General features: G+C 53.2%; 1 protein-coding gene across 10 annotated transcripts in view; it reads right to left on the bottom strand.

Moving 5' to 3' along the window:
* Nucleotides 1–16353, bottom strand: part of TCF7 (transcription factor 7) — a 36045-nt gene that overhangs the window by 2177 nt on the left and 17515 nt on the right. For 2 of the 10 annotated variants that reach the window (XM_047084684.1, XM_047084673.1), the window contains 9 exons: nucleotides 11001–11112; nucleotides 10079–10169; nucleotides 8565–8657; nucleotides 7156–7275; nucleotides 6388–6550; nucleotides 6181–6288; nucleotides 5607–5655; nucleotides 3615–3635; nucleotides 1187–3489 (listed from right to left, as the gene is read on the bottom strand). In XM_047084684.1, coding sequence (XP_046940640.1) covers nucleotides 3185–3489; nucleotides 3615–3635; nucleotides 5607–5655; nucleotides 6181–6288; nucleotides 6388–6550; nucleotides 7156–7275; nucleotides 8565–8657; nucleotides 10079–10169; nucleotides 11001–11112 — 1062 coding nt within the window. In that variant the 3' untranslated portion in view covers nucleotides 1187–3184. The other 8 variants (XM_047084663.1, XM_047084622.1, XM_047084614.1 and 5 more) reach the window with 8 other exon arrangements.

Genomic DNA, 16353 nt, shown 5'->3' with positions numbered 1-16353 from the left:
AGCCTTTCTAACTTGAAACAAAAACCAGTCAGCTTTATTAAGGAATTAGTTTTTGGTCTCAAATCTTCCTTGATATATAGACCTGGCAGGTCTTTGTTACCTTTGCCCTTTCTATGCTTTTTTTTTTTTTTTTTTCTAGAAATGCATGCAGGAACCAATTTTATTTCGTCTTTGGAATAATGCACAGAATCAGTCTGCTGCCCGGGACTTGTGGCTTTCCTAGCCAGACTTCCTGTACACTGCATAGAGCAGGGCAGTAGTGCTTTGGGGACATTCAAAACACACAGCTAGAAGAGTATAGCCACAGGGCTTTCTCTATAAAAAGGGGAAACGTTCAAACTGAGAGACTTGGGCAGGTCTTGCCAGCTTGCTGAGCTGAGCCTTCACCGTATTGTGAGCACAGGAGGGGCAGCTGAAACATGGGAAGGGTCAAGATCTGTATGCCAAGCCTGTTTGCTTGTTTTCTGGGAAATGTGTAAGGGAGGTTGAGGTATCTTGTCTGAGGTCTTAAAAATGGCTAGTTCTTGGGGGCGCCTGGGTGGCACAGTCGGTTAAGCGTCCGACTTCAGCCAGGTCACGATCTCGCGGCCCGTGAGTTCGAGCCCTGCGTCGGGCTCTGGGCTGATGGCTCAGAGCCTGGAGCCTGTTTCCAATTCTGTGTCTCCCTCTCTCTCTGCCCCTCCCCCGTTCATGCTCTGTCTCTCTCTGTCCCAAAAATAAATAAACATTGAAAAAAAAATTAAAAAAAAAAGCTAGTTCTTGGCTGGCAGTGAGATGGAACTGGTGTGCTATTTGAAGTTGAATTTAGGGCTTCACTCTCAAGTCACCTGTGGCCTCAGGAATTTGCTGGTGTGATCTGGGAGGATTTGTTTCCTCTTTGAAATCACTTCTTTTAAAAGGCTGGTTTGATTGTAACAAAGTTGCCAATGCCTCCCCTCTTCACCCTCACATACACAAAGGGTGCATTGTTCCTGTACCCAGTGTGCTCTAAATAAGACACCAAATCAGATGCAGCAACCCAGTCTTGCATAAGCCTTAAAATGTAGTTTTTGAAACAACTAGGCCATTAGCCAGAGTGGAATTCTTTAAATGGGACAGATGTCGAGAGAATGGTCTCTTCTCTTTGGAGAAAAAAGCCCATCTGGGATTACAGCTTCCAGTGGCCTACTTTAAATAGACACTACTCTGGAAGATGACTTTATTTATAAATATTTTCAAACATAAAATCCCAAAAATAGAACTCAGTGAAAAGTACAATGCATGATCGGTGGCCCAGTGGCTGGCTGTTGTGATATTCTTGTCCAGCATTTGTATCTAACAGTTGATTGACCTATTGAGGTGGCTTTATGACACCTTTTACATTCATGTTGGGTTTTAGGAGTTAGCTGTATTCTTAAACATGATGGACACTGCTGTATAAAAGTAGTCTGTAGATTTATCAAACTGGAGAGGCTTTCTATAAAAATACGAAGATATCTGAAGCACCTTAATAGTTTTGGGGAAGAAAGGGTGCTGTTAAAATGCCTTTTGAAATTTCTGATCCCAAATTATAGAAGACTCCTGGTCTGGTTTTCCTTGAAATAGGATGTATACTTGTGTTCAGTCTTTGTGTGGAAGGAAAATGGAGGGGAAGATGGAGCCTGGTGGTCATGTGGGTCCGTGGTGGCAGTTTCCAGCGCAATGTCGTGTGCAGGCTAGCCTGCACCTGCATCACTTGTGAGGTCCGAGGATTGGGGAGTTAGGACCAAGGCTTGGAATAGTAGTTTACACCTAGAATGAGCTTAGCTCTCGGGGTTGCAGCAGGGAGGTGAGGTGGACTGAAAGTCTTTAGAATGTGTGTACCATTATAGAGAGTAAACCCCAAGTTTTATGGCTGTGGGGAAGAAAAGTAGTCTGTATGCTCTGTTACTGAAACAGCATATTCCTCAGGGTCAACTTTGAAAAAGAAACCCAGTAAAAAGTATCTTTATTCTCATGTTAAAAAACGTTTTTGTATGATGATGCATTAACAATACAAAAATATTTTGAACACTACAATAGTCCTTTTTCTCAAGACTTCTTGCAACACTATACTAGAATATATGATCTTTGGATTCTGAGAAGCCAGTGGCTAAAGTAGCAACTATGAAGGCTTTTGTTGAGGGGTGTGTGGGTATAGGAACAGCCCTTTTTCTTTGGGTTCAGGCTATATACAGTTGAGGAGGAGACAAAAAAAAGTTAAATTAAAAGTTTGTTTTTTAAGGCTCAGGCTTGAAGCTTGGCTCAGAAATGGGTTAAACTAGGCGGTGGTGAAAACCCACTGACCACCACTAGAGGTTCTCTGGGCTCCTTGCTTGGATGCTGATGGTCCTCCTTCCTGCAGCCCCTTTGGGAAACTGAAGCTGAAGCGATTTCAGTGCTGTAAGGTGAGCATTGGGGGTCATGAGGTTTGGTTTGCTCTCTTAAAACTGCCCAAGAGCTGGCTAGACTGACCTGGACAAGCAGGAGCTAGAACTGTGACAGCGGCTCTTGGTGTAGGGAGGGATGCATGCTGGATTTGGGGCCGTAATTTCTTTTGAGTTCAGTCACTAGTAACAGGCATGGGACCTTGGTATCAGAGCTTCTTGGGAGGTTGAGTTTCTCTTGGAAACATACCCAAGTAATACGAACTAGAGCCAGATACCTCTCACTGCCCATACTTGCCTGATAAGGTAGTGTCAGGTTATTCCTACTGCCTGTGGTAATAGGCCTAAACTTAACCTGTTCCATTTCCTCCTAGTCTTGTAAGCTCTTGAGGACACGGCAAAAGGCTTACTCTGGTCCAGTTTATGAATAACTCCTTTTCTGTCAACAGGGCTTCTCCAGGTTAAGAGAAACATTATTGTCTTGAGCATGTGGTTGTGACCATGCTCACATGTGGTTTTGTAAACCAGCTCATTCTTGGTCCTTGAAGTGTGTGGTATGGGGAGGGCGTGGCAGTGATGGGGCCAAGGAGGTGTAGGGTGGGGAAAGCAGCTGGGCTTAGTCCAGCCTATCTGTGACCTATAGTAGAAAAGCAAGGGAGGCAGGGGCATCTGGCCAGCAAGATAGAGGGTAAAAGGAACAGATGCAGGCTGCTGTAGGCACAAGGGATGCCCTTAATTAGATGACACAATGCAGATCTGATTCCCACCATTTGGCGTAGTTTGAACTGATGGCCCCGGGTTCAGGCAGAAGTTGTGCAGCCTCGGAAGTCTCCTGGGCCCGGTCCCTGAGAGGGAGGTAACAGGGCCCCTGGCCAGTTCCCACGTGCTTTGGGGCTCTGTCGCTTCCTCTCAGAGGATGAGCCCCTGGAGGCGGCCAGGTGTCCTGTACATGCTAGGCTGCCTGTCTCTGAGATTCCTGTCGTTGCAGCTGTGTACTCTGCAGGACGCTGTGGGGGGCCTGTTGGGGTCCAGGGGGCTGGGAGGCTGAGAGCGGCCGAGAGACCTGGTGATGTAGGCGCCGGCTCCGCAGGGCTAGCAAGCAGTTCTGTGGGAAAGTGGGGTAGCAGAAGGTATGAGGGCGAGTCCTGGGGGGCTGGGGACCCGGGGCAGCCTAGAGCACTGTCATCGGAAGGAACTGGGCTGGGGCAGCGGCCTTCTCCGGGTAAGTACCGAATGCATTTCTTTTTCCTCCTAGGAATAGTGAAGAGAATTATCTGTAAACAGAGGGTGAATTCATAGTCATACACCACAACCAGAAAATGCTGTCTTTGCACAGGCCTGACCTCTTGTCCCCTCTCCCCAGGACTTGGGTGATGTGCCTGTGCCTTCACACCTAGCGCTGTGATTCTGCTGGGCCTGGCCCAAACCTGGAACAGGTGCAGTTCCCAGCGCAGCCACAAGGTGGCCCAGGAACCTTCTGTAGGCTAGCCCTGTGGGCTGCCTCATGTTTTCCAGGGGAGCCATCTCCTAGTTTGGGCCTTTGAGCCCCTGCTTCACGGGTTTGTGGGGCTCATATCTGCATTAAGGCAAAGGAATGCAGTGCTCATAATGGTGCTCAGGCAGAGCAACACAAATAGCCTCCCGACGTGTACATATACACACATACCCCCCAAATTCCTTTTTGCCCTTGGAGAGGAGCATGTAGGCGCTTTGAGGGACTGACAATATTTCGTAGAGTCCATGAGGAACTACCAGGCCTGGCCTCAACCAGGCAAACTTTTGCCATGTGGTAAGCATACCTTCTTTTCACACAGGCATTTCTCTGTTGTATGGCAAAACACACATTTAGTGCCCCAGAGCCTGGTATGGCCCTTTTGATAGGACAGCCCAGGTGTACCCCTGTTCCTGTCTCCCTGCCTCTCCCATCCTTTGGTCTCAGGTACAAGCCAGGTGGTTCTCTACTATAGTCACCTTGATTTTCTTAGATTTAAGGGTTCTGGATAATACAAGCAGGAATCCCAATTTGAAGAAGTGAGGGAACTGGTGGGCCATGGTGAGTTCTAGGCCTGGTAGCAGAGGCTTAGGTCACCTGAATGAGGTGGATGATAAGGCCTACTGTGGATATACTAAGCTTAGCGTCAGACCATCATTAACAGAGGACTCCAGGCACTAGGCACCAGAACTACCTTCTTGAATCTGTCTCTCCACCTCATTCTTCGGAGGGCAGGTGCTCACCAGTGTGGGGTATGCGATGGGATGGGGTACCAAATGAGGGCTACAGGCCTAGCAGAACATGTGCAGAATCAGGGAAGCAGCTTGAAGCAAAGGGAGGATGGTGGTGGGGACAAACCCACCTGCACGGACCACACCAATCCGTCTGCTGGTTGAGGCCAAAGCGAGCACGGCATTTCTTAGGCGAGCCAGGGTCTGCTCACAGCCATGCCAGAGGGGCAGAGCAGGGCAGAGGGCGAGCAGGCAGGCAGCAGGGCAGAGCAGGGCCCAGAAAGAAGAGGTAACATCAGTGTCAGCCAGTCACAGATACCCCATAGGTCCCATGGGCACAGGGCCTCGCCATGGCACAGCCAGCCCCGGTGGGAGCCCCGGGACCCAGAGCCAAGGTATCAGGAAAGGTGGACACCTAGCTAGGCAGTAGAGGCAGTGGGAAGAATGGTGGAGGTGGGGGAAGGAGGGGATCCTATCATGTTGGCTCCTCTCAGGTTGCAGCACAGGAGCAGTGGGAGAGGAGCCCAGGGAGGCCCATGGTGATCCAGCCTCTTCTGCCTCACTGCCCCCCTCCCCCAACTCCCTGCGCAATCTGCCTGACCCACATCCCCCTCCTGCTGTAGCTTAAACCTAGTCTACACACATTTTCAGATGGAAACTAAAGCTGTGTGACTTCTGGACCTAGACATGGCTGCACCTCCACCCATACAGACTGCTGCCCATTGTGGCAGAATCGTAGAATCCATTTCTCCTACCAGCGCTAGCAAAGGTAGGAGACGTGTGGCGAGGCAGTACACCAGTGTTAACTGTGGTCAAAGAACTCGGTACAGCTATTCTTCACAAGGGTATTTGACTTAGGAGAAGTGGGCCTTGTTTCCAAAGGGCCCAGGCCTTTGAAGGTATGTGGCTCAGTACTCTGTCCCTCCCTCTGGGCCAGAGCAGGGTGCTCATGAAATGTGGGCCTGGAGGGGAGTGTGCACTGCTGAGGGAAAGCCTCACCTGTGTTGGACTCCTGGTGCTTTTCTCGTGACCGCCTCTTTTTCTTCCCCTGCAGGGAATAAAGGGAGGGATGCTTGGATCTGGCAGGTGGTCCCTTTATAACTCCATCGAGTGAGTGGTTGAAAGAGCTGCAGCCTTGCTTGCCTGTTGCTGAGATTCTGGGTACATGATCCCTTCTACATGGAAGGCCTAGTATTTGACTGCAATTTTTACCAGGGTACCATGGGAGTTAGAGACGACTCCTCCCTCTCCCATGCTGGTCTCCATTTTGAATGGAGAAGACTTACAGGGCCCCATACGCCCCTCCTGCCTTTGTGGCCAAATGCTGCGCAACAGCCCTGAGGGGGAGTATGTCCTAGGTGGAAAAGAGGGCATGGGCCTGCCTTTTAGGGCAGCTTCCCTTGTTTAACTGGCTTCGGAGCTGGCCAGGTGAGGCCTTGAGCCCTATACTGCACCTGCCCTCTGTATCTGTGCCTTCAGGACGGTGGTCTGCCTTTCCCCGTTGAGACTGTGGCCCGGGGCATGGCATCTTGAAGGTTCCCCTACCCATCCCTGTCTGTCACCGGACACTCACATAGTTGTCCCGCGCCGACCAGCCTGGGTAGAGCTGCATGTGCAGCTGCCTCTCTTTTCGGGCCAGCTCATAATACTTGGCCTGCTCTTCCCGAGACAGCGCGTGCCACTGCAGCGGGAAAGGAGGGGTAGAGATGGTGGTGCCATCAGGGAGTCAACAGGTGGCACCAGGGGACAACCCTGCCAGCCCACCTGCCCGTGGCCTCACCCTGCGGCCCAGGATCTGGTTGATGGCAGCACTCTCCTTGAGTGTACACTCTGCAATGACCTTGGCTCTCATCTCCTTCATGTAGAGCATGAAGGCATTGAGTGGCTTCTTGATGGTTGGCTTCTTGGCCTCTTTCTCTGCCTTGGATTCTGCCTGTGTCTTCCTGAGAGGCACAAGTCCAGATCACACAGGAGCCCCCAGTATCCAGCTAAAGCTACTACCTTCTTCTAGCATGTGTCCAGTGTGTGTGCCAGTGCATAGAAACTAGGGTTTTGTAAATGGTATCTTTGTTAGTTACTCCAAAATGGGTGATCAGAACTAAGTAACTTCCTTACAAAAATACTGCACCTAAGTAAGAAAAACCTGTTTAAGGACTTCACAACCCCTCCTCTGTTGGCTCAAACTAAATCTTTGTTCCACACCCCATCCATTCCCTCCTGCTTCTAAGGATCAAAAAACACTGGTCAGGGGCACCCGGTTGGCTCAGTCGGAGGAGTGTGTGACTCTTGATCTCAGGGTTGTGAGTTCAAGCCCCACAATGGGTGTAGAGATGCTTAAATAAATAAACTGAAACAAAATAAAATTCTGGTCACTGGCAAGAACAAGATGGCTTGACCAGAGGCCCCCTGTGGCAGTCCCTGGAGTTTCTAGGCAGCAGGCATGGAGCCTGGCGGGAGGAATGTTTTCCCTGGCACATCAACAGATGGGAGCCTAAGATCTGCTCGCTTGTTCCCCTCCCTCTTCCACACCGTGGGCCTTTTCACTCACAGGCTACGGTCATATGGCTGCAGCTCCTGCTTGCCTGAGGGAGGTACGATAGCCGGGTGGGGGATGGCTGCAGGGTGACCAGGCACACCGGAGCCTAGCATCAGGGATGGGTGGGTGAACCTAAAGGCAGAAGGAGAGTTAAAATTGAGCCAGGAATGTAGAGTCCAGAGCTTTGGACACACGGAGCCGCCTGCACAGTACACGACGACAGATGAACAGACACTCCACCTCCAGTGGCTGGCACACGAGTACACGGATACACACCAACACAAACACCTGCTTCCAGGATGTTACAGACACCGCAGAAATCTGTATACATGTCATTCAGGTGGTTACTAAGTCCTAAATAGCTTTGAATCTGTTCCCTTACCTTGTGCTTTCACCAGCTCAGCCTCCTGAACCTGTAGCTACCCCGTGAGCTTCCTTACTCTCCTGCTTGAGCCCTGCAGGCCTCTCCACACAACTCCCAGAGTGACCTTTTAAACACTTGAGTGCTCTTGGCCCCTCCTGCTGAAACTCCCCCCGTTGCTCACAGAATAAAACCCAGGCTCCTCCGCAGGACCCGCCCTGCCTTGAATGAACGTCTCTGCTGACACTTCTTAGCTCCATCTTTTCCCCTGTTTTCCATCACTTTCCATTCCTAGCCATCCCCAACTAGTGCTGTTCCCTTTGTCCCCTGTGCTCAGATGTCATGAAGTTCTTCCAATTTGTGTCCCTGCCCTGGCTGGGGTCTGGTTAGGGTTTTCCCGTCTCCCAGATAGCCCATTCAGCTGTCAGTGCTAGGTCCATACCTCCCACCCTGGGCTGTAAATTCCAATAGGGCTGAAACTGCTGAGTTCCTTACTCCACACCAGGTCTGAGTCTTACTGAGGGAGTGTGCAAAGTGAAGGGACACAAACGTATACACACATACCTTTTACTTCACTTTTCTGTTGTTCTGTGGAAACCACCCTGCCCTTGCTCCTTTCTCTGAGCAGGCAGTCCCCAAGGGCCTACTGTCGCAGACCCATGTAAAAGGTGATGCCTCAGCTTGGGCAGGGCTCACGGAATGCCCAGGAGAGTTGGCTTGTCCCGCCCTTCAGCAGGGATGCACAACACAGGTGAGTGCACACACACCTGCACATGGGCTGATTCACACGTGCAGAGGCAGCAGCACAAGCACGGGTGTGCACTCACTGGCCCTGGCTGCTCTAGGGTGCTCGGCTGCATGGTCTGACCTGGGCTGAGGCCTCTGGCTCTCCCACCGGCTTCATTCTCAGGCACAGGGCAGCAGGGGGCTGCAGAATGACAGACGGACGGATGGACAGACAACTAGCACAGGGCAAGCACGGGCCTGGGCACGGCCTCATGTGGGCTCTGAAGCCTGGGCAACAGGAAGCAGGAGCCTGGCTGCAGGGTATGGGACTCACCTGGGGTAGGGGGCGCCAGGGGCTGCAGTGGGGGCAGGGAAGTGCTGTCTATATCCGCAGGAAGGGGACAGGGGGTAGAGAGGAGGGCTGGGCCTGTGGTTGGGAGAGACAGCTGTTAGCAGTCTGGCTACTGGCCAGATGTAGGGAAAGACTTCCCCACCTTGCTTGACCCATAGGGTAAGGCAATTTGGCCTCCACTAGGACTCCTCCAGCATGTATATGAAGCATCTGCCACCAGAGGGCAACCTGTGCTGCACCTACTTCCCTCTACAGACTTGTACTGGTGCTTAAAGGGCAGAAATGGCAGTATTCTCCTGGGACCCAGCTCAGTCGACCACTTCCCCCCCCCGGCTCACCTCCAGCCTTACTTCCTAAAATTTCCTCATCAGCACAGCATTGATACCTGTCCTAGGGCTTTTGCAGTCACTGTTGACACTGACTGTTCTGCCCGCTTTGTCCCCTTTCAACTCCTGGTCTTTGTTCAGCTCTTGCTTGGCTAAATGACTTTTTTCCCTAAAAGCCCTGGAAATCCCAGGCTGGATGAGGCACCCCTCTGGGCTCTTACAGTCCCCAATAAAAGCACTGCTAATACTGCCCTGTAATTGTTGGGTCCCTGACCTGGGTAGTACACCCAAGGATTGGCAAACCCCAATCCTGGGAGTATCTGTGGGTATACTCCTGACTGGTACTGAGGATGGAGCACTGTCCAAGGAGAATCTGGGAATAGAAGAGTGAGCTGAATATGGATAAAGAGCAAGTGGAAAAGGGCAGGTGGGCCTCAGGTTGGACCTCTGGGCTTCCCTACCTTCCTGGGAAACCAAGATTTCCTGCTGTGGGGTGCTGCCCCAGCCTGGAGAGGCTAGAGACGCATCCAGAACACACTGTGGTTGATGAGCAAAGGACCAACCAGCCTGCCAAGACCTGGCTCCAGCTCTAGACCAGCCCTCTGGCCCACAACTAGGTCTACTGACTCGAGGTTCAGGCTGGCTTTTGCTGGCCCAGCCTTCACAGACCCTCCAAGCAAGCTTTTCAAGGAGCCGGCCAGGGGCTTGGAATCAGGCAGGCACCAGAGGGGGCAAAGAACACTGTTCCTCAGGAAGCTCAGCCAAGGGATCAGTCCCCAGTAGGCACTGGGATGAGTGTAGTATCCCCCCTGCCCACCAGGTGGCTGAGAAGCAACAGCCTCTTGGAGCCATTCATATTGCCCCTCCCTGCTCAGGTGGGCCTGCCTTTTCTTCCTTACATACTCTCCTAACCCTGAGTGGCTTGGTGCTCCCCACCCCTACCAAGTCTCTCAGACATTGAGGCAGATGTCAAATGCAGGAGGTCTCGACCAGGAGCCAAGGGCAGCGTGCTGGGCTACATGGGCAATGAACAGAGCTGCCGGGCAGCTCCTGGTACAGATACAAGACCTGGCAGCGGGGTGCTGTGAGAAGGACGGAGAAGGAAAAGGAAACGGCAGGTACGGGTTTCCCCAGCGCAAGGTGCCCTCTTCCCACTGGGTTCACACTCACCAGCTCACAGTGTGGGGAAGCTGTCCCATGCTGCCTGAGGTCAGAGAGTAGAAGCCAGAGAGGTCAGGGGTCTGCAGAGGCCTGTGAACTCCTACAGTGGAGAGGGGCCAAGTAAGTGATCTATCCTGACCTGGAAGCCACTTCTGCTAGTTACTGCCTTCTAGGCCTTCCTGTGGGGCCCCTCCCACTTCCCATTAGCTAGAGGACCAGACATACTGGTTTGTTGAGGACTGTTCCAGGGTGATAATGGTACCCCGTTTATAGGCTAGGGAAGCAAGGGCAGAGTGGCAGGGTGACTAGCCTAAGGATACAGGCTGCCAGTGGGAGAGCTGGAGTCACTCAGGAGTGGGATGGCTGGGCCTCATCATGCCCCGGCCCGCTGCTGGTCTTCAGCTGGGGCCTGTAAGCTGGGGGCTCTGGCCTGGCTTTCTGGGCAGGAGGCAGGCCCCCTGGCCTGGACAGCCAGGGTTCCACCCGCCCCCTTTGGCTCCCCAGGGTTGAGTCAGCAGGTTTCCCACAGCCGACAATGGCTGATTTCAGAATGACTTTCCCTGAGGCTGAGGTGAATCAGCCATCACAACCACCACTTTCCATTTTCTCATTGAGGGGGGGTGGGCAGGGAGGGAAGGATACAGGTTTTACAGTCTTCAGTTTTACACAGATTCCTGCTCCCATATACTGGCACTGGGAGGTCATTCAGGATGTGGGTTCCTACCTCAACCTGAAACCTTCCAAGTTTGACCTAACCACCTGCTCTCAGGCTCCCAGGACATCTTTCTGGCATTTTTCTTGGGGTTTTGAGTTTGCCCAGCGCCAGGCTTTCCAGTTGTTAAAAAGGGGCTAACCCCCCTGGACCCAGAAGCCTAGGACTTGGCCCCTAGGCTCTGGGACCGGCAGGCCCCTCCCCTTCCCAGATCCATACCTTGCTTCTGGCTGATGTCGGCTGGTGCAGGTGTAGGGTGTGGGCTGCTGAAATGTTCATAGAGAGGAGAGAGCTGTGGGACGCTGTGGGCTGGCTGACTGGCCTTGTTGTGCTGAAAAATGAGGAGGGAGGGTGTGAATGTGGGGAGACCCGAAGGAGGAAGGCACAGGGCTGGGGGCATACATATAAACAGAGCCCCTTTTAGCTGTGTGGGTAGCCCAAATGTCAAAGGAAAGTGGGGGTGGTTAAAACCACAGGCCTCAGGAGAAGGGGCACCACTCAAGACATCCTATGTCTAGTGGCCCTGCCCACAGCCCCCCAGACTTTGCTCAAGCAGTCCCATCACCTACAGAGTCTCTTGGTTTCTGTATACTCAGTTCCAGGAGGTGCACCTCTCCTGTCCAGGAAATTTCCTGCCTCTAGGTCTGAGACCACCACCCACCCCCGCCACCATTTCTCTGAGGCCCTGTGGCTTGTATGGGGGGCTTCTCATACCCTCCAGCCCCAGACACCAGGTAATGGTCTGAAGACCTGGCTTACCCCAAGACAGCCTAGAGTTCTTTTTCCTACTTCTCCACCCCCAGACTTGGGGGTCCTAAGTCTGACCCTCTGTTCCACCTCAAGCTTAACAGGATTTGTGGGCACAAGGAAGGTTCCCATCAGCACTCTAACTCAGAGCAGGTGGGTCAGGTGGGGACAGGCTTCCTCCAGGGCCGACCCACCCAGCCCCCACACTTCCTGTCTCCTCAGCAATACAGGACTCTTACTTTTCTCACTAGTCACATGGATCTGTCAGGAGATGACTCATGCTGGGAAGGGGGCTCCCCATATGACCCAGCCATGGGGAGGTGCTGCTTGGGGCCAAGGCACAGCTCTGCACATCCCCAGTGCACATCTGCACAGTCCAGGACCCTGGAAACATCATCTACAATTGAGGCTCAGCTTCCACTTGGAAAAGTTCACCTGGGGGGATTCTGCTGGCTAGGAGCACAGATAAGTGTCTTTTGACTCTGGCACAGAAGAAACGGGACAGCTTTGGAGCACGACAGCCATGAGAGATTGTGGCCTGGGCTCCTTCCCATCCTGTGGGTGAATTTAGCCAGACTCCTTAACATCTCTGGGATTCAGTTTCCTCTCTTGTGTAATGGATGGGGTTCATGTTCCCTGCATCACTAGGTTTGGGGAAGCTTAGGGTAGCTTATGGTGAGGCACAGGTCCCTTGGGTTTGGCAGTCTGTGGTCCAGGGTGAGGTGAGAAAAGGCCAGGTATGAATTGTGACTCAGCCAAGGTGTGAGGCTTCAGGGGGACACAGGCTCCCACACTTCCCAGCAACTGCCCTGGCTGCCCTCTTCCCCACATTCCTGCCTCCAGGGGATCTTGAGGCTGGGTTCCAAGCTGCAGCACCCCTCCCGTCAGGGCTTGGGGAAGTTACCGACACCACCCACCTGTTCAATCCCGAGCTTGTTCATCTGCCCACTGAGAACCTTACATACCAGGACCTTCTGTCCTCAGGCAGACAGGGGTTGGTGTCCCAAAAGCAGTGGCTTCTTTGTGGTGGGCATGGATGTGTGGCACCACAACCCCTTCCTGAGCACCTCTCTCTGGAGCCTTCTCTTCGCTTCCTGGAGCAGCCTAGGAAGGACTCCCCACTGTGGGCCTGAGGAGGAGTCAGCTGACCACGTTTAGATCCTGGTTCTAACGTGTGTGGCCTTTAAGAACTTACTATAATACCTGAGCATCTGTTTTCTTGTCAAATGGAGATGATCATAGGGTTGTTGTAAGAGTAAAGCCACAAGATACCCAAGAGCTCTATTACCCAGCTGTAGAGTCATGAGGAAGGGATGTTCAGGAAGCCCCTTACCTGCACAAAGAAATGCTACTCACAGTCCTTCCCTGGCCCTGTGGTGCTAGCCTCACATGGGCCAGACGGTTTTGGTCTGAATTCACCGGAGGGGATCTGCCTGGGGACAGAAGACCCACCTGGTAGCCTACTTGGCAACATCACCCGGGAAGGCCATGGTGTCTCCAGGCCCTGGGTGCTGGGACTTTACTGCTCGTGTTCTAAGGTTTCCTGAGCAAGCTGAGAGGCTCATGCCACACTCCGGCCTTCTTTATCCCCAGAAGTGACCGCAGAGTCAGAGTCAGAGTATGTGTAGGAATGGAAGGTAGAAAGTAGAATCCTCGGGCTGGCAAGAGTGGGTTCGAAAGGCTGTGGGGTATGTGGATACCTGTGGAATCCTTCACGTGTTGACTGCCTGCAACCTGTGAGGTACTGTGCCAAGCACTTTGCAAGCCCAGGCTCATTCCCACTAGGGTACCAACAGGCTGCCATTTCTCCCACCTGTAAATCTTCATCTTCCTCAGCCAGCACCTCATGTCTTGCTGCTCCCTTTTGTTGCAAACCTCAGGAGAGCCATCGCCATCCTCGGCTTCCTGTTCTTAGTCTTGTGCTCCTGTGAGCCTAGCCAATCCCCTGCCCCATCACTTCACCAAATGGCGCTTGTCAAGGTCCCCAGTGACTGCCACGCTGCCTGAACTCAATGGTCAGTTCTCAGTCTTCCTCCTACCTGACCTCTCAGCAGCACTGGACACAACCGATTTCTCCCTCCTCCTTGAAAGATTTTCTTTGCTTGGCTTCCAGAATGCCACACTGACCTATTTTCTTCCAAGCTCAGAGGCCATTCTTTCTTGGGCTAATTTCTGGCTCCTCATCTTCCTGATCCCACCCAAGATGTGCCCTTGGCTTTCCATCTACCATCCTTTCCAGAGTGTTCTCATCCAGGGTGGTAGCTTCAAATGTCCTCATCTGATTACTGACATTTCTATCTCAGCCTCTGCTTCCCCTAGGGAACACCACTCCCCGAATGCATACTCACCAAGTCTACCCAAAAGTCAGAAATGCTGCCCAAACCCAGTATGGCCAAAGCAGAGCCTCTGGTGTGCTGCACCAAATGCTCCTCTCCGTCTTCCCCAGTTACTGGCAATGCTCTCCTTCCAGATGCTCAGACACCCTGGAGTAATCCTGGACTCTCTTCTCTCACACACGTCTCCAATTTGTCAGGCAATCCTAATGGCTCTACTTTCAAGATAATTGAGAGCCCACCACTTCTTCCTCCCTATCCCCAACTCAGTCCAAGCCCCAGTCGCTTCCCACTCAGACAACTCCAGTAGCCTCTTGCCCTCCACCATTCTTCCATCCAGCAAACCCGTGCCTCAGATCACACCATTCCCCTGCCCAGAGCAAGAAACAGACTTAGATGACCTACAAAGCTGTGTGTGGTGAGGCCCACTCTCTCCCTAACCCCACTGCCTCCCTCTCTTCCCTGCTCACTATGCCCGGCATTTCCCATGTGTGCTTCAGCCTCCAGCCTCCTTCTCCAGTTAGTGTAAGGATACATATTTTTAATTTTTTTATTAGAGAACACATGCACATGCAAGTGGGGGGAGAGGGGTGGGGTGGGAGAGAAGGGAGGGAGGGTGAGAGAGGGGGGGGGTGAGAGGGGGAGGGTGAGAGAGGAAGGGAGGCAGGGAGGGAGAGACAGAATGAGAATGAATTAATCTTAAGCAAGCTCCAGGCTCAGCATGGAGCCTGATGTGGGGCTCAATCCAACGACCCTGGGATCATGACCTGAGCCCAAACCAAGTCGGATGCTCAACGGAGCCACCCAGGCACCCCAGTCTAGTGATAATTTTTAAGTGAGCCACAATGAAGTGGGCTGGGAAGCCTAGCTCTAAGGCTCCCTGACCTTTACATCAACTTCTTCACTACAGAATCCTGGGTCATTATGCCCCTTGAAAAGCGATGAGAAAATCAGCCCTGATTACCTCACTGATCACAGATGCAAAAACTATGTTAGAATTTTGGGGAGCAGCAGCCGAAGGCCTAGGAAGCTTCCTGGAAGCCTCTGGGACCAATTTATCCTGATAGGCAACCAGGACTGTAGTAGCCAGACAGCATCAGCCCTGACCAGCCCTTGAGACAGGGAGACAGGTCAGAGATCGTTCCCTCAAGAACCTGGGACTCTGGTAGAAGGCATTCAACCATTTGCCACGACTGGAGCCCTGGCCCATTAGTTGGAATGAACTTCCTCGAAAGATCCCTCCGGCCTGGGGGCTTTTGAGTGTAAGCTCCTGCTTCAGAGAAGGCCTTGCCATCTAAGTCCCGGTTCTGGCTCTTTGGCCCCCAGGAATGTAAGCCTGGCTGGGGAGTGGGACCCTGGGAAGGAAGTATTAGAACCAGAGGCTGGGGTCCAAGGTGCCAGCTACAGGAAGACAGTCCCACTCTGCCCAGGAAAAGGGCGGCGGGAGGTGGTGGGGGGGAAGCCTGCTTCCAGGCAGGAGAGGGTAGCTCCACAGTACGTTTCTCAGCGAACCACCCTTCTTGGGGAGGGCTAGCTTTGGCCAAGAAACCATGGAGAGCCCCCTCACCTGAGGGAGGACCAGAGCTGACTCTCCTTGGCCAGGCTGGTAAAGCCCCAGGTTGCAGCACAGCCAGGCTTGGAAATCTCAGAATCCAGCTCAGCCTACGGTCTCTGGCCTGGGATGCAGGTGGACAACGGGTATGGAGGGGGTGGGAGGTAGGAGGCGTTGCCTGATGGTCAGAGGGCTTATCCTGTCCACCAGCCTTCCCTGGGAACTGGGGAAAAGCCTCTAATTAAACAAGAGTCTGCAGCCAAACCCCAGGAGAGATGCCAGGTAGGCAGGGGTGGGGCAGTGAACATGCCAGCAGCTAGAGGCCCTGAGGTGGCCAGGGATCCAGGGGAGGGCACTGAGGGCCCGGCCAGTCCTTCCCACGTTTATGCATGCTGCCCCCCAGCCTCACACTCCCCGGCCCCCTGTGTCTGTGGTGGTAGCCAGGGGGAATGTCGGGCGTAGGGCCCAGTGCCCCACACCCCCCTCAGCCAGTGGAACGTCCCGCTCCACGGCCTCAGCACAAGGCTGTCCCGGGGCCAGGCTGCCCAGACAAGGTGGGGTTGCCTGGGGACTAGCATGTGCATGAGGAACCTGATGACTGGAGCTCCTCTCCTGTCCTCCCTCTGATGATACCTGCCTGGCAGGCCTGGGTTGACTGTCCCCATGAGGCCCTGAGCATCTCGACTACACAACCTCACCTCTCTTATGTGAGGGCAGAGGGCCAAGGATAGACCTGGGCACTCAGGAAGTATTCGCAGCATGATGGAATGCATCAGCAAATCAAAGACTCGACAGCAGCCCATACTCCTTGGTGAGGACACTCCAGGATCCCCTTCTTTGCCTGTGTCTGCACCCTGCCCCCCCGAAACACATAGCCAGACTGCAGCACTACAGAGCGGGGCCAGGACCCGGAGACCCTAGGGCTGGGAGGCTGTGTCTG

This window comes from Lynx rufus, unplaced genomic scaffold, assembly GCF_022079265.1.
Source record: "Lynx rufus isolate CCGP_SWC_20201006 ecotype Redwood Valley unplaced genomic scaffold, mLynRuf1.p SCAF_1, whole genome shotgun sequence".
NCBI classification, from domain to species: domain Eukaryota; kingdom Metazoa; phylum Chordata; class Mammalia; order Carnivora; family Felidae; genus Lynx; species Lynx rufus.
Note: the sequence above shows the minus strand (reverse complement) of the source record. Positions and strands in the feature narration are given on the sequence as shown.